Source organism: Podarcis erhardii (assembly GCF_964252035.2).
Source record: "Podarcis erhardii genome assembly, chromosome: 3".
NCBI lineage: Eukaryota > Metazoa > Chordata > Lepidosauria > Squamata > Lacertidae > Podarcis > Podarcis erhardii.
The window spans coordinates 124,628,924-124,646,007 of record NC_138507.1 but is presented as its reverse complement, the minus strand read 5'-3'; the positions used below and the strand labels follow the sequence as shown (position 1 = coordinate 124,646,007).

Below are 17,084 nucleotides of genomic sequence, written 5' to 3'. Positions count from 1 at the left end.
AAGGTGCTCAATTTTTAAAATGACATAATGCAAAAAACATTAATCGTACTGATATAAAAGGAAAACTATAATCGGAGGGGAAGGAAAGACCCAAGATTAATTCCTGGGATTTTTATACTCTCAATCGAAGGCATTGAGAAATTGCTTTATTATACAGTCGTATCTTGAAAGTTGAATGGAATCTGCCCAGAAGTCCATTCAACTTCCAAAACATTCGGAAACCAAAGTTCGGCTTCTGATTGGCTGCAGGAAGTTCCTGCAGCCAATCGGAAGCCCCATCGGATGTTAGGCTTCCAAAAGAACGTTCGCAAATCAGAACACGCTTCTAGAATTTCAGTGTTTGGGAGCAAAAACATTCGAGAACTAGGTTGTTTGACTTCCTATACCCATAGATCTTAGGGTAGTTAACAACACAAAATCACAATATAAAATACAGAAAATACTTTATCCTAATCTTCTAAAATATATCGCCTCCACGAACTTAATTGAACCCTATTTTTAAGGAGTGGGGTGTGTAGGTTCTATTTCTGTTCTACTGACATATAGCAAAAACAATTAGAACCAATAGTGTAACAATTGTCTGCCTTAGGTTCACTCCTAGTTACTATAGAAGAAGAAGAGTTTGGATTTGATATCCTGCCTTTCACTCCCCTTCAGGAGTCTCCAAGCGGCTCACATTCTCCTTTCCCTTCCTCCCCCACAACAAACACTCTGTGAGGTGAGTGGGGCTGAGCAGCTGCAGGTGGAGGAGCGGAGACGCGAACCCGGTTCCCCAGATTACGAGACTACTGTGCTTAACCACTACACCACACTGGCTCTCTGTAGGGTTGGAAGGGTCCCCCGAAGGCCATCTACGCCAACCCCTTGCAATGCAAGAATCACAGCTGAAGAATCTCGGCCAGGTGTCCTTCCAGCCTCTGCTTCAAGATCTCCAGTGAAGCCCACCACTCTCTGAGGTTGCTGGTTATTGCTGCTGCTTGTGGGAGGGAGTTCCATAGTTCTGTGTGAAGGAGTTTCTTCTTTTTGCCTTGAATCTCTCAATCTTTGGCTTTCCTGGATTTCCCCTTTGGAGTTGGCACTGCTGCAGCTGCCCCATAATATTGCATTTGTCAGAACTCTGGAATCCCCTGCCTGCTGGGATCAAGCGAGCACCTTCACTGCATTCTCTTCGGCACCTGCTAAAAACATTCTTGCTTGGCTCTGCCCACCCAGGTGCTTAAGGAAGATGAGGCGCTTTTAATCCGTTTTAGTATTTCAACTTTTGCATGTTTTCTCTTCATGTAGCCAAATCTTTGAGCTAGTGATGCAGGGTTGTATCTTGGCTTACCAAGAATGTGGGTAAACCAAAATACAAAATCAGTGTATAAATTTCACGAATCGAGAGTTTTCTGGGAAAAGGAGACCCGCCCTTTCCCCTCCCCTAAAGCGAGCGAGCTCTTTTCCTCCTTCTTCCTCCTCCCTCCTCCTCCTCTTTCCTCGGCTCCGCCCCTTGCATCCGGCGCCGGGAAGAAGGAACCCGCAAGCGCGGAAGGCGGCCTCCTCTCTCTCTCCGGACGACTACGGTCCTGCTCTAGTGCGCATGCTCGCGGCCCGCCGCTTCCCCGGGCTGCTTCCGTGCATGCGCAGTGCGGGCGCCTGGTCCTGGTCGCTCGGTCGGTGACCGGGAAGCGGAGGAGGAGGAAGAAGAGGAGGCGCCGGAGACCCGCCGGGTGAGCCCGAGGGGGCGGCGGGGGGACCCCGGGCCTCGCCTCACGCGCCGTCCTCGTGACGTCACGCCCCGGGCATGCATTGCGTCACGCGGAGGCTTTCCGGGGGGGGGGGCAAGACATTTCCCTCCCTCCCTCCGCCCCCCGGGCGGGGGCAGCGGCGTCTCTCCCTCCCCGCTTGGAGGGCGGCCGGGGGGGGCGGGAGGGGAGGGAGGGGTGTGGGGAGGGGAGGGGAGGGGGAGGGGTGTGGGAGGGGAGGGGAGGGGGAGGGGTGTGGGGTGTGGGGAGGGGAGGGGAGGGGGAGGGGTGTGGGGAGAGGAGGGGAGGGGGAGGGGTGTGGGGTGTGGGGAGGGGAGGGGAGGGGGAGGGGTGTGGGGAGGGGAGGGAGGGGTGTGGGGTGTGGGGTCTTCTCTCCCCTCCCCCCCTCCCCTCCCCGTGGCCTCGTTTCGGGCTAATCTGGCTCAGCCCTTCGGCCTGGCAAAGCCGGCTCCGGCGGGCTTAGCCTGGCGGGAGAGAAGAGCGGGGGGGGGGACGGGACGGGGACGGCTCCTTTCCCCCCATGGGGGACCCCAGAGCCCCTCGGGAGCCCTGACGGGGGTTCCCTACCGAGAGAAGCAAAAGAGCAGAGGCCAAGCAGAGAATATTCAGAAGCGAAGCAGCTGGAGGCCGGATCTTGCTGAAGTGTTGCAACTGGCCAAAGGCAGGAGGAAGGAGGAACCGGCCACATTGGGGCGCAAGGCCCTATGTAGACATTTGAAATCGCCCACCCTGGAGCCAGAGACCTGCCCACGTCTCCCTTTTTTAAAGGGGAATTTCCTTATTCTGAATAGGATTCCTGGCAAGAAAAGGGGAAAGTTGATAGCTATGGAAATCGGAGTGTGTTGCTTCTCTCCTGATGACAATGCCTTCCTTGGTTGCCTTTTCCGGGTAGCCTGGCCATTTCTGGGAGACGGGCAATACTTAGTTCCTGAAACTATATTGAGAGTGTGCTCAGCTTCCCAGATGCTTGCCGGACTGTATTGGCAGAGAGCTGCACGCCCAAAGTCCAAAGACAGTCAGAAAGCTTTCCCCATTTCCTTCCTCCTTGCAGAGAAATACTTGCGGTCAATTTGGGAGAGTCAAAATGACTCCAGAATTGCTCTCCTGTACTATTTCAGGCACATGGTTTATATGCTTATGTATGTGTTTGCCTTGTACATTTCTGAACATTTAATTTATATATATAAGACCTTAGAATTCCTGTAACTGGGGTCCATCTGGGCTGCCCTTCCCAGGAGTCGCCAAGGCAAAGCAGGATTGGGGGGGGAGGGACCCCCTCTTGTCTCCCCACCCCCACCCCTGAGTAGCTCTGGGTCTGGTGAGGGAGCCAAGGCAGCTCCGGCTCAGCCTTTGCCTTCCACCCCCTGGGCCCATCAGTATGCTGTGGGGCTTGGCATGGGGGGAGCTGTCCTTCTCCTCCCCCTCCACCCACACTTTAAAACCTCTTCAGAAAGAAGGTTTTCTGCATGTGTCATCTGTGTTTATGGCACTTCTCTTCCGCCTTTTTCTCCAAGGAGCTCAAGGTGTGTGGGGGGGGCGTGGTCAGTCTTCACAACAGCCCTGTGAGGTGGGCAAGGCTGGGGGAGAGAAGGAAACTGGCCCCCCAGGTCACCCCCAGGTAGCTTTGTGGCTGAGTTGGGCCCTGGGCCCTAGTGACTCCTCCCCAGCCCAACTCTCTAACCACTACACCGCCAGAAAATACTCCAACAGGGGTTGGAAGTTGCATATTATTACAAAGGCGCATGTAAACACAGAATGGTTTCTTAGGGTTTTTTTCATAGATGCATAGAGCTGGAAGGGATCCCAAGGGTCATCTAGCCCACCCCGCCCCCCAGCACAGGTGTTTTTTCACCCCATGTGGGGCTCGAACCCATGACCTTTAGATCAAAAGTCCGATGTTCTGCCAACTGAGCTGTTCTTGATTTTATCATCTTAAGCTTATCATCTTACACCACCACACTCCCTTTTTTATCCTCCTGTAATGGAGGAGTGTTTGATCTGCTGGCTGGGTGCCCCCCCCCGACCCTGCCCAGCCCCTTTTCCATGCCAGGGTCCCTTTCCAGAGCAGCCAAGGCTGTGCCAGGCAGAGGGCTTTTGCCCGCTTTCTGCCTGTCTGTCCTCATGCCTCACCCCCGACCGGGCCTGAGGTCTGCTCTTTTGGGGGGAGTGGACAGGAACACCCCCCCCCCGCTCTTGAGAGTTGGAGGGAGACCTGGCTGGGCATGCATCCTGGGGTTAGGGTCTCTTCCTCACGCCCCACCCAGAGCGAGGTGATGCTGTTTGTGGAGGTCACTTGGGTCCCACTGCCTCCCACCCCAGTGTGATCTCTGGAGCTTCTTTGGCTTTGGCCAAGCCCAGCCCCTCGCTTGTAGAGTCAGAAGGGACCCCCGAGGGCCATCTAGTCCAGCCTCTCTCAATCCCTGACCCAGTTCTTGTGTGCTACTCAATCTAGAGCAAGATGGCGGACGCCGGTCGGCCGCAGCGGAAGATGTCACGGGCCGGAGAGAGTTTGTACTGCATCCTGGGCCTGGAGAAAGGGGCTTCCTCTGAGGACATCAAGAAGGCGTACAGGTGGGCTTCTCTCCTCTGCCCTCTGCCCAGAGGTGGGCTTGCAGGCGCTGCTCTCACTGTGCTCTCCTCCTGCCCCTCAACCAGATCTGTGTTCTTCCCCAACCATTTTTGCTGGCAGGATTCCCAGTCGGGCGTCTGGGTGGCGGCTGTGAGAACAGGGTAACTGGGGTCTAGATGGTCCCCCTTTGACCCAACGCAGCGGCAGGGCTCTCCATATGGATAGGCTAGCAGAACCTCCATGCCCAGGGGCAGTCTATCCCTGAATACCAGGTGTGGGGGAACTGTAGAGTTGCAAGTGGGTCCTGCTTGTGGGTCTTCCGATGGGTGGCCACTGTGAGGGTGCTGGAATAGACAGACACCCCCCCATTCCCTGATCCAGTGGGCTCTTCTTACATTTGTACGTCCTCTGGCTTAAATAAGGAGAATTCCCAATCCTAGAGGAGGTGGCAGAGACTTGTGGGGCAGGAGGACGGCATGCAGGTTCCTCTTGCCCCCCCTACCCCCCCGGGGGGGGGGGCTTAGCCCTTGCCAGCACCTGCCCCTTCCTTCACCTGCCCCCTTGCTTTCTGGTCACATCAGTGCAAACGTCCCAGTCATTGGGAGCACAGGATGAGGCCTTCCATTTCCCAGCTCCCTTTTTTTTTCTAAAAAGGCAAACATCCTCAGCCTTTGTGCATGTGCAGAGTGGGGGCCTTGGGCAGGCGTCTGGTGAAATGGAAGGGGGCGTCCTCTGCCCTCTCGGATGTCCGTTGGCCTCAGCATCCGGGTTTCCTTGACCTGGAAGCCTTCCGTCCCCTTGGGCATTGTGTCTCTTCTCCCTCCACCCCGCTGAGCGCATGTGCTCCGAGTTCAAGGCAGCTTGGTTGCTCCTTTCCAGCCCTGAGATGGCACTGCCTTTGCAAACTCTTCCTGGATGCGCTTCTTCCTGCCCCTTAGATTTGGACATCCAGGCTTTCTCTAGCCATTTCTCTCCATGCTTCCAAGTTTCTGCAGCCTTGTGAAGCTTTATATTAGAATTCTAGAAGTGTGGAGTTGGAAGGGTAGGGGCACCCAGCCCCCCCCCCTGCAAGGCAGGAGTCTCAGCTCAAGTATCCAGGATAGAGGACCACCTGACCTCTGCTTAAAGACCTCCAAGGAAGGAGCGTCTCTTCAACGATCGCACAGCTCGTCATGTCACAAAGCTATTCCTGGAGTCAAGTCGGAATTCCCTTTCTTGAATGGATTTGAATCCGTTAGTCCTTTTGATTTCCCCTCGGGCTCCGCTTGCCCCCAACCCTGCCGCCTTCCCCTTTCAGGAAACTGGCTTTGAAGTACCACCCGGACAAGAACCCGGAGAATCCCGAAGCCGCGGAGAAGTTCAAGGAGATCAACAACGCCAACACCACTCTCAGCGACGAGAGCAAGCGGCGGATCTACGACGAGTACGGCTCCATGGGGCTCTACGTCTCGGAGCAGTTCGGGGAAGAGACCCTCAAGTACTACTTCCTCATGTCGAAATGGTGGTTCAAGGTGGGTGGCTGTCCTCTGGGGGGGGGGGACACCAACTACCCCCCACCCCTGGGAGATGCAGCCAAATGTGTGTGTGTGTGTGTGTGTGTGTGAAGTGCATGAAGTGTGTGAGAGAGCACCCGTATGGGTGTCGGTCCCCCCGTCCCCGTCCCCGTATTCCCACACACACCAGCCAGAAGTTTAGGACCTTTTGCTGGAGTTACGACGTGTGTTTGTTATGAATTTGTGCTTTCCGTTAGCCTTATGCCCATTGGCTGCTCCTGATCACAGATTCATCTCTGCTTATAGGATTAATCTTGATGCCCTTTCGTTTAAAACGCCCTTGCAATTGTTCCCTCTTGCTTGTTACTATCTTTCAATCTGTATTTCATATTTTGGGCATCGTACCTGCTAGTTCAACGTATTCTATTAGCTTAAACAGCCATTGGTCCTTTGTCAGGAAGGCTTTCTCTCCCCACATTTTTGCATACAGTATTTTGGTGGCTTCTATACGCAAGTATAGAAATAGGTTTTGCACTTAGTCTGGTATTTCTTGACCTACTATTGCTAACAGGAATGCTTCAGGGGTTTTTTTTTTGGGGGGGGGAGACATGTATTTAAGCATCTTTTAAAATTTGTCAGATACAGTAGAACCTCAGTGTTCAAACGTACAGTGGTACCTCGGGTTAAGTACTTAATTCGTTCCAGAGGGCCGTTTGTAACCTGAAACTGTTCTTAACCTGAAACACCATTTTAGCTAATGGGGCCTCCTGCTGCCGCTGCACCACCTGAGCCTGATTTCTGTTCTCATCCTGAAGCAAAGTTCTTAACCCGAGGTACTGCTTCTTGGTTAGCGGAGTCTGTAACCTGAAGCGTATGTAACCTGAAGCGTATGTAACCCGAGGTACCACTGTAATCTGTTCCGGAAGGCCATTCGAGTTCCGAAACATTTGAAAACCGAGGATCAAAGGGCTGGCAACAAAATCCATTGAAAAAATGGAGAAACGCGCCTCAGAAGCCGTTCAACTTCCGAGGTGTATTCGAAAACGGAAGCATTCACTTCCGGGTTTTCGGTATTCGGCTTCCGAAACATTCAGCAGCTGAGATGTTTGAAAACCGAGGTTTGACTGTACCATTTCCCCTTTTTTTTGCGAATTTGCATTGCTGCCACATGTGAATTAAACAGCTCTCTGTATCTGAACATATCCAACATAAATTTGATCCTCTTTTATACATTTTGGTGATTTTTTTGGGTATCAGATATCATTTTTACTGGGTGTCATGTGCATCATTTTTTGAATGTTTTCCCTAGTTGTGTAACATGCTGAAAAAATTACCACATTTTTCCAGTTTTTTCCATGCTGAAAGTTCTATATTTTACCTGAAATCTGATGCCCAGTGAATCATCGCTGCCCTGACAATCTCATCCTCCGTTTCCCTTTGCTTTGTCATTTATTTCCTAATATGGAAAGAGAATCCACCACCTTCTGAGGTTAGGGAATCGGGGAGTGGGAGCCGTCCGGGACACTTTCACGATAAGGGTCTGTGCCAGGGTCCAGAAAGTTCACTGAGGGGTATAGATTATATACAGTGGTACCTTGGGTTACAGACGCTTCAGGTTACAGACTCCGCTAACCCAGAAATAGCACCTCGGGTTAAGAACTTTGCTTCAGGATGAGAATGGAAATCGCGCAGTAGGAGGCCCCATTAGCTAAAGTGGTACCACAGGTTAAGAACAGTTCCAGGTTAAGTACAGACCTCCAGAACGAATTAAGTACTTACCCCGAGGTACCACTATATTATGGCTGGGCCAGCTGTATTGATGCCCTGCTGTTTAGTAATGAGCCACGGGGCAAGTTCTGGTTGCCCTGCGCTCCTGACCGGCCGCTCTGCCCCTCTCCGCAGCCCCTGATGGTCTGCTGCAGTTTGCTCACCTGTTGCTGCTGCTGCTGCTGCTGCTGCTTCTGCTGCGGGAAGTGCCGCCCCCCAGAGGAGGAGGAGCCCTACAAGTACGTCAACCCCGAAGACCTGGAGGCCCAGATCCGTGCCGAGAACGAAGGTATGACTTTGAAGGAGGGGGCGGGCTTTCTTTTTCGCTGGCTTTGGGTGCTGATCCTTTGAAACTACAACTAATCCAGAAGGCGGCAGCTAGACTGGGGACTGGGAGCAACAATTCAAAGTTGGTGCTGACCTTGAAAGCCCTCAATGGCCTCAGCCCAGGAGACCTGAAGGAGCGTCTCCACCCCCATCATTCAGCTCGGACACTGAGGTCCAGCTCCAAGGGCCTTCTGGGGGTTCCCTTCCTGCGAGAAGCCAGTTACAGGGAACCAGGCAGAGGGCCTTCTCGGTGGTGGCACCTGCCCTGTAGAACACCCTCCCATCAGATGTCAAAGAGAAAAACAACTGTCTGACTTTTAGGAGACATCTGAAGGCATCTCTGTTTAGGGAAACTTTTCATGTTTGATACTATTGCTTTTTTATTATTGTTCTTGGTGTTCTGTTGGGAACTGCCCAGAGTGCTTTTATTTTATGGAGCGGAGTCCGTGGGGTCTGCATCTCTGCCAAGGGCCTGGAGGGGGAATTGCCTGCTCCTGGGCCAGCCTTGGGGGGTCTCTTGATGGCAGCTGTGCTTGTTTCCTTCCCAGCAGGCGGCGGAGAGGCCATCCGTATGCAGCCCACAGCCAGCGCCTCCTTGCACACCACAGACGAGACACAGCGGCCGCACAAGCCCTGACCCGTAAGCAGAGCGGTCGCCCTTGCTGGGGGGCGCAGCAGCAGGGGGAGGCTCTTCCTGGGAGGGGAGGTGGGTCGCGTAGGAGAGGGACCCCAAGGCTCATCCATTCCAGCCCCCAGCAATGGCAGCAACAGCAGCCATAGGTAGCTTTCCCTGGAATCCCTGCGGGAGCTGCTACTTCCCAGGACTTGTGGGCAGAAACACCCCACACTCCCTTCTGGGGAAGGGGCAGAAAGAGGCCTGTCTCCGCCTGGCTTCAAGGGCTGAAGCAGCTTTGAGAAGGGTGGGGTGGGGAGACGAGGAGAAGCCCTTGGTTGGTGGGTCTCAGTTGGCCATTTAATGCCCAGCTCACATGGTTGGCATGCCTGGCACAGATCCTGGCAAATGAAGCAGCCAACCTGGGTGGGTCAGGTAGGAATCTGTAGCAGGAGCTCCATAGTTCCGTAGGGACCCCCCGAAGTCCAATGCAGGAACCTCAGCTAAAGAATCCTGAGCTTGCAGCCCCTTCCTCCCCCACCAGGAGGGTTTAGGGGGCTGCTGGGGAGGGGTGGTCTCTCGCCCGCTGCTTGGCAGGGGCTGCTGTGCCAGACCAGGCCCTGCTCAGGTCCTCAGGGTGCCCTTGGGGGTTGGCAGGCTCTCTGGGGTATCGCAGCCGTGGCTGCGAGCATCAGAGGGCACCCCGGCCTCTCTCTCTGTCTCCTGCTCCCCCTCCTTTGCTTGCAGAGGAGAGGACTCGGGGTGACGCTTGGCTTTGGGGGGTCCTGGCCAGGATGGCTCTTCTCTGGCTCGGCCTCCTCAGACGGAGGAAGAGACGCTTGTGCCACCAGTTACTGGAAACTGCAGGAGCGGAGAGTCCCCCTTTCGCCTGGATACTGCTTTGGGGCTTCCCAGTGGGGAATCGGGGGAGGCCCTGTGAGAACAGGGGACTCAAGGGGGGGGGGCTTTGGGCCTGATCTAGCCTCCAGGCTCCCCGCAGGTTCTGAGATCCAAGCTGCTCCTCCAGTCATTCTGCCAGGCCCCCCCATCCCTCACCCCCCCCCTTCTCTCTTCCCTGCAGAGTTCAGCTGACGGTCAGAGCACAGCCCCCCCTTTTCTGCAGCCATTCCAGAGACCACCCCCAGGCCCACATGGCTGAGTCAGGCCTGCCGCTGCACTCTGGGGCAGAGAGACCCCCACCCCCCACCCCCCACCCCGGGGGCCTTGCCAAAGGCAGGGGGGCCACACGCCTGGCCGACCGCCCCACCGTCATTGGGAGTCTTCTCAGGGAACGTGGCTGAGGGCACAGCGGAGGAGGAGGAGGAGAGCAACTTCCAGCCTCGCAGGGAGCTGGCAAGACCAGGGAGGTGGCCCCCCTCCAGGTTAGGGCTGGCGGAAGACGTCGCCCGCTGCCAGCCCACCCGCTTTTTCCGGACGCTTTTTGACCCCCGGCTCTCTCCTTGGCCAAAGGTTCCTGCTTCCCAAGGCCAGGCAGCCCCTGGGGGCACGGCTGGGGGGTTGTGGAGCTCGCCGGCCCTGCCCCCCTTCTGCCCTGTGCAGCGGTGCCAAAGTGCATTTGTGGGGCCAATGCAGGCGAGTCCCTGCCCCGCTCCCTAGCTGGTGGGTTGGGGGGGCTCCCTCCCCCTCTGCCCTGAGCTGCAGCTGCTCTGGGTGGATTCAATCACTGTGCAGAGGGAGCCTGGTCCCCCCCCCAGCTCCCTCCCTGGCCCTGCTGTGGGGCAGCCCCCTCTTGGGCAGGGCCCCTCTCTCCACACTGTGACAAGGAACTTCTCTAGGGTTTACGGACACAATTAAATGTTTCTGAAGGAAGAAGCTGCTGTTTCTATGCTGTCAGTCCGCCTCTGGGGCGTCTCACTGAAGGGGACCCCCCCAGGGTCACCGAGCCCCCCCCCCCGCAATGCAGGAATCACAACTGAAGCATCGCCCGCAGATCTCTGCTTGAAAACCTCCAAGGAAGGAGAGCGTGCTGCCTCCTGAGGGAGCTGTGGCCGTCAGGAAGGTCCTCCCTCAGAGCCCAGTGCTCCTCAAGAAGCCCAGGAGGACGGAAAATCCAGAAGAGAGAGAAGGAACTCCTTCTCCACAGAGTTAAACAATGGATCTCACTTCCGCAGGAGGCTGGGGGACAGACGGGGTCGCAGGGCAGCAACTGCCCGCCTGGGGGCGCCTCTCTTCCCAGCCTGCCAAATCCAGCTGTTCCCCCCCCCCCATCCAAGGAGGGCCCGGGTGGCAAGGGTGGGAATGGGGTGGAGAGGGGAGGGGAGGGGAGGTGCCTGTGGGGCAGGGAAATGGGGAGGTCGGGGGGAGGCTTGGCAGCCCTGTCCTTGCCAAGGCTGAGCATTCGACCCGTTAAGTATTTTTGGAGCCTTGATTTAATGAGGAGAAGGGAGGTCGGCCCTCCAATCCTCGGCAGGCCTGGCAGCGATGCTGAGTGGGCGACTTGTCAGGGGCCCACAGCATCTGGATGGCCTTGGTGGCCAGCCAGGGGTGTCGCTGGGGGTGACAGCGGCCTGCAGGCCTTTGCCTGGACCAGGGAGAGGCCTCTTGCCCCTGGCCACCCTTCCCTGCATCCATACTTTTTTATTAAAAATAATAATACATAAATGCACAGTATTTAATTTCCAGCATCTCTGGCCTAGTTGTGGGGAGAGGTCCTCCAGCTGCTGTCCAGGCGGACGAGAGGCCCCCCCCCGCCGACAGTTGGGGGAATTGCAAGGAGCCCCCTTTGCTGGCCACAAGCCCTCCTCTTGTGGGGTGGGGGGGAGTGGCTTTTCCTGAGGGTCTAGAAAGCGCAGGGAACCCCTAGAGGAATAGCAAAGTGAGCTGTGGGGGGGGGGAGGCCTTGCATTGTCATTTTCACTTGACCCTGCCTGCCCCTCCAGCAGATGCCCAAGGCCAGCCTCATGGCCTAAATATAGAGGGAGCAGCCCAAGGGGCAGGGGGGGTGCCAGCCCCCTTGGGAGCCAGGAGCTGCTGCTTCTGGGACTGACCAATACAGAGCAAGCCGCTGCCTTCAGTCTAGCCTTGGGGCTGCCTTTCACTCATTCACACATATGCAGAATCCCAACCCTCCTCATTCTTGCTCTAAACTGATTGGGATCCATTTTGTTTTGCTGCTGGATATCTTGTGCGGAAAGTTTGCAGCATTTGGGACTTTTTACCTTAGAGAAAAGGTGAGGAAGAGGTGACACAGTTACAGTTTATAAAATTCTGTGCAGCGTGGAGAAAATGGGAAGAGAAAAATTATCATAACAGTAGGAACTCATGGGCACCCAATGAAGCCGAGTTGCGGAAGGATTAAAGAACCTGTGGAACTCTCTCCCACAGTTGCTGGAAACCTCAGGAGGGGAGAGTTGCTCTTCTGCATGGATCCTGCTTGCGGGTTTCCCATTCAAGGCATCTGGTCAGCCATTGTGAGGCTGGACTGGATTGGCTGCCTGTGGCAGGACCCACCAAGACTCATCTTGCACACTTATTAGGACTGGGTGATATATTGATATATCATCCCAAACCAGTTTGAAGCTCCTGTCATGATACCAGTTTCATACTTCTTGACCTGGCAATATATCACAAATCATGATGTCTGTGTGCTATGCAAAAATCACTGTGTGGGAGAAACTGAAGGCAGCCACGGCTTCTCTCCATTCCTGCAGCCCCTGTTAGCTCTTCCCGCCTGATGCAGGGGGGGGGGGGGCAGCAAGCAATAAAAGGTAAAGGGACCCCTGACCATTAGGTCCAGTCGTGGCCGATTCTGGGATTGCGGCGCTCATCTCGCTTTACTGGTCGAGGGAGCCGGCGTACAGCTTCCGGGTCATGTGGCCAGCAGGACTAAGCCGCTTCTGGCGAACCAGAGCAGCGCATGGAAATGCCGTTTACCTTCCCGCCGGAGCAGTACCTATTTATCTACTTGCACTTTGACGTGCTTTTGAACTGCTAGGTTGGCAGGAGCAGGGACTGAGGAACGAGAGCTCACCCTGTCGCGGGGATTTGAACTATCAACCTTCTGATCGGCAAGTCCTAGGCTCTCTAGTTTAACCCACAGCGCCACCTGCATCCCTATCACAATGTTACCTAGTAAATCTCAGTGTCGGGATCCAGACATGGGAGGAATCCTGTTGCTCCAGGGTGAGGCTTCCCACACAGACTGGGAAAAGACCCCCTTCTGCCCAGCACCCGGGAGAGTCGATGGCCTGAGTCTGTGGGAGCTGCCTCCTGCCATTGTGTTTGCAATGGCTTTTCCTTCCAGATGTTTTGGATTGCAGCCCCCATCAACCCCAGGCAGCAGAGCCGTAAGATGCAGGGGCTCCTGGGAGTTCTAAAATCTGGAGGGCGCCAGGATGGCAAAGGCAGGCTTAGCTATTTCTTACTGTCAGAGCTGCCTCTAGGTCCCAGCTCACAGAGGACCAACGCCAGGCTGATGTTATGTACAAAAGTCTTTATTGAAGTTTAATTTCCATTTCAAAGCCAGAGCGTGTAGCCCCCTGTTTAGTCAACATTTCCAACCTGATTTGCAGATCCTTGCAGGCAGCAGCGGCTTCGTCTTCCCTCTTCCTAGATGCTAGAATTTCCGCGTTAAGTTGTGCAACTGCGTTTTGCAGGGCTGTTATGTGTTCTTCGGTAGTCATCTTGTCTTGCTTTCGTGAGCTCGCGAAGCACCAATCTTCGCCCCTCGCTGCGTCCACTCACGCTGCGAGGTTTTTAAGGAGACGGGACTTACTGTCAGAGCTGCCTCTAGGTCCCAGCTCACAGAGGACCAACGCCAGGCTGATGTTATGTACAAAAGTCTTTATTGAAGTTTAATTTCCATTTCAAAGCCAGAGCGTGCAGCCCTACGTCTAGACTCTAGATCGGCGAAGTCCCGTCTGAGTCTCCGCCCCTTCCACACCAGTTTAAGATCCTAGCCCTGCTCCACCTCCTGCGCTGCTCTCTTCTCCTCTGGGTCCTCCTGCCCTCTGGGGCATTGCCCTTCCTGGACTCTTCCGACGCTGAGTCGCTTAGCTCCTCCCCCTGCCTCCAGCGTGCTTTAGGACCCGGTTCCCAATCCTCACTCTCTGCTGTCCCGCGCTCCTGTACATTTGAACTTGCTTCTCGCGCCAACCCCGTGACCTTTCTCCTAACCGTTACACTACTTCTATCACTGCTTCCCTCTTCTGTGACACTGGCCGGATCTGACCTCCCTTCCGTTGTCCGACTCTCCGAGGGAGGCGTGGTAGGCTCTGCCTCGTCTCCTCTCCCTGGTGGGGAAAGCACTGGCCCCGATGCCTGGGACTCTTCCCCCCCCACTCTGCTCTGGTGGGGAAGCTGGTCCTGATTTCCAACTACTGCTCTGGGAGTCCCTGCTGCCCCCTTGCTCCTGGGGCGTTCCCCTTGGGACCCCCCTGCCCCTGGCCACTGGCGCTCCCTTCTGTGAATCTTCCGATTCGCTGGAGAGGCTCATGGAATCCCTCGGACCACTGTCCCCTCCTACACTGCCCTCTGATTCCTCGCTCTCGCTCTCCATTTCCCATCTTCCCTGTGCCTCAGCTCCTGAGCCCCTGACATCCATCCCCCCCTCGAAGCCCCCCCTTCCTCCTCCCCTTCTTCCGGTGTGGGTTCTGGGTGCTCCAGTGTTGTGGGGGTGAGTGCAGGGTACAGTTCTTCCCCCGTGGCGTGCAGCCAGCCGGATAAGTCCGGGAAGTCCTCCATGGTCCTGTCGACGGCGATCTCCTCTGCTTCCATCTCTTGGGAGGTGTGTTCGAAACCTGGATCTACCCCCAAATCGCCCGGTGCCCCCCCTTCCTCTGTTGTCTGGGGTGACACTGCGTGCCATGGTCCCCTCGGCAGTTCTCTGCGCCAGCCCACCTCAGGTTGATCCTCCCACCAATAAGATCCGCCTGTACCAAACCCTGAGAGGGATCCCTCTGGGGAGCTGGTCTCCTGTGACGCCTCTTCAGCTGAAGAGAAACCCTGGAATGTGCTGGTTGAGAGTGTGGGTGTGAAAAGATATTCGTCGAAATAATTCGCCGGCATGGGCCTGTGTGGGTACAGTGTGTGGAACTCGTCTTTGAGGTAGTGCTCCTCCACCGCATAGTACGGTACCCAGTTGTTGGCGCTGGCCGGGGTACCTTCCCTGGCTAGTAGATATTCAACCCCCTCTTCCCCCCCATCTCGAGTCCAAGATCTCCGTGACCTCGTTGAGCGGCTCCTCCCTCGGTGGCCCCCCCTTTGTGGGTGCGCCTCTGAGCGGACTGGGAGCTGTCCCTGGTGCTTGGAACCTGTGAGGTGCCTTATAAGGCGTGAGCACTGATCTATGAAAGACCGGGTGCATTCTGGATCCTTCCGGGAGTGTCAACCAGAAGGCCACTGGGTTGATCTGTGCCTCGACTTGGTAAGGGCCTAGCTGCTTGTGTCCGAGCTTCTTTTTAGCTAACGATCTGGCCTGCACTGCCTGGGCTGCTAACCAGACCCAGTCCCCCACCCGTATGTCCTCACCAACTCTCCTGTGTCGGTCTGCCTGCATTTTGTAAGCGTGTTTAGCTAGCTCCAACTGCCTTCGGAGCTGTTCGTGGACCTCCTGTAACTCCGCCGCCCAGTCCTCAGCTCCCTGCGGCTCCCCCTCCCCCACTTTCTCTAACCCCGGGAAGGTTCTGGGATGCCGCCCATTGTTGGCGAAAAACGGTGTCACCCCCGTGGACACGTGCTTCGTGTTGTTGTAGGCAAACTCGGCCAGCGGTAGATAGTCCACCCAGGTCGAGGGCTGCTGGTTCGCGTAGCATCTCAGGTACTGCTGCATGATGGCGTTGACCCTCTCCGCTTGTCCGTTGGTCTGCGGGTGTCTCGCCGACGATAGGTTGACCTTGACGTTCAGGATGCCCATCAGCTTCTGCCAGAAACTCGAGATGAACTGGCGTCCCCGGTCGGACAGGATAGACCGTGGTAGGCCGTGCACCTTGAACACGTGGTCTATGAACATCTTGGCGGTCTGTTCCGCTGTGGCCACCTTCGCACAAGGAATGAAGTGGGCCATCTTGGTGAACAAGTCCACTACCACGAGTACCGCTGTCTTGCCTCGTGAGCTGGGCAGATCTGTGACGAAGTCCAGGGCTACTTTCTCCCACGGCTCAAGGGGCGTCTGTAGCGGTTCCAGCAATCCCGCCGGCGGCCTGTGTACTGGTTTGGCTCTTGGGCATGTGTCGCACCTCTTGACGTAATCCTCAACTTCTCCCCTCATCTTGGGCCACCAAAAGTCTGGCTACTAATTCCACCGTCTTCTCTTTGCCGAAGTGCCCAGCGCTGGGTGCGTCGTGTAACTGCTGCAGTACCTTCGCGCGGAGGTCGTCTCCCGGCATGTAGAGGGCCCCTTTGCGGATGAGCAGTCCATCGCGTATCTGAAACTTGTCGTCCTTTGCTGTGCCGCTTCGCACCTCCTCCATCTTGGATCGTGCGAAGGAGTCTGTCTGCAGCGCGCGACGTACTGCGTCCAGGTCCACCGTGACTGCGGCGCATGCCCACGCTTTCGGTGCGAAAATGTGCTTGGCTGCCGCCAGTGCCTCTGCCTCGAGATACTGCGGCTTCCTGGATAGCGCATCCGCCATGATGTTGCTGTCTCCTGGGATGTATTCTATTCTGAAGTCGAAATCTGCAAAGAACTCCGCCCATCGGATGTGTCTCTGGTTCAGGAACCGCGTCGTACGCCAGTACTCCAGGTTCTTGTGGTCCGTGCGAACTTGCACTGTGTTTGGCTCCGATGAGGAAGTGCCGCCACGACTTGAAGGCTGCATGGATGGCCAGCAACTCCCTGTCCCAGATGGTGTAGTTCTGCTCCGACTTGCTGAGTTTCCTGGAGTAGAAAGCGCACGGCCTCCAGTTTCCTTGCGGATCTTGCTGCAACAGGACTGCCCCCACGGCTCTGTCAGAGGCGTCCGTTTCAACCCTCATGGGTTTGCTGGGGTTCACATGTAGCAGTTGTTCTTCGGATGCGAAGTCGCTTGAGCTCCTGAAAGGACTTCTCCGCCTGCTCCGTCCAGATGAACTTCTTCTTGGAGCTGAGGGTGTCTGTGATGGCCGCCGTTTGCATCGCGAAACCCTTGATAAACTTGCGATAAAAGTTGGCGAAGCCGACAAACTTCTGGACCTCCTTCCGATTGTGTGGGCTCTTCCAGTCCAGCACCGAGCGGACCTTGGCGCTGTCCATGGTGAGACCCCTGTCGGACAGCTTGTAGCCCAGGAAATCCACCTCCTTCATGTCGAACTGGCACTTCTCCAGTTTGGCGTAAAGTCTGTGCTCCCGTAGCCTCTGCAGGACTTCCTTGACATCTCTCTCGTGAGCCTCCTGCGATTCCGAGAAGATCAGAATGTCGTCCAGGAAGCAGACGCACTTCTTGTAGAGGAGCCCCCCACGTGATGCATGAAGGCTTGGAAACAGTGTGAGCCATTTTGCAAGCCAAACGGCATAACTCTGTATTCGTAGGTGCCCAAAAGCGTAAACATGGCCGTCTTCCACTCGTCGCCCTCCCTCATGCGTATAAGGTTGTACGTCCCTCGCAGATCCAACTTGGTGAAGATGCGACCCT

The 17,084-nt window shown here is 55.9% G+C and overlaps 1 protein-coding gene across 1 annotated transcript; it reads left to right on the top strand.

The window, feature by feature from the left end:
* The first annotated feature begins 1,687 nt into the window (after positions 1 to 1,687).
* On the top strand, positions 1,688 to 10,347 carry DNAJC5G (DnaJ heat shock protein family (Hsp40) member C5 gamma). Its single transcript, XM_081855048.1, has 6 exons — positions 1,688 to 1,709; positions 4,198 to 4,316; positions 5,612 to 5,825; positions 7,710 to 7,863; positions 8,450 to 8,541; positions 9,596 to 10,347. The coding sequence occupies exons 2-5, from the start codon at positions 4,204 to 4,206 to the stop codon at positions 8,536 to 8,538; spliced, it is 570 nt and encodes a 189-aa protein (XP_081711174.1). The 5' UTR covers positions 1,688 to 1,709; positions 4,198 to 4,203; the 3' UTR covers positions 8,539 to 8,541; positions 9,596 to 10,347.
* The last annotated feature ends 6,737 nt before the right edge of the window (positions 10,348 to 17,084 follow it).

Bases quoted from the DNA above. Each gene is read 5' to 3' on its own strand.
- DNAJC5G (XM_081855048.1), top strand. From the start codon at position 4,204: ATGGCGGACGCCGGTCGGCCGCAGCGGAAGATGTCACGGGCCGGAGAG. The intron at 5,826-7,709 runs GTGGGTGGCTGT...CCCTCTCCGCAG, and splicing joins TGTCGAAATGGTGGTTCAAG to CCCCTGATGGTCTGCTGCAG. The intron at 7,864-8,449 runs GTATGACTTTGA...TTTCCTTCCCAG, and splicing joins GATCCGTGCCGAGAACGAAG to CAGGCGGCGGAGAGGCCATC.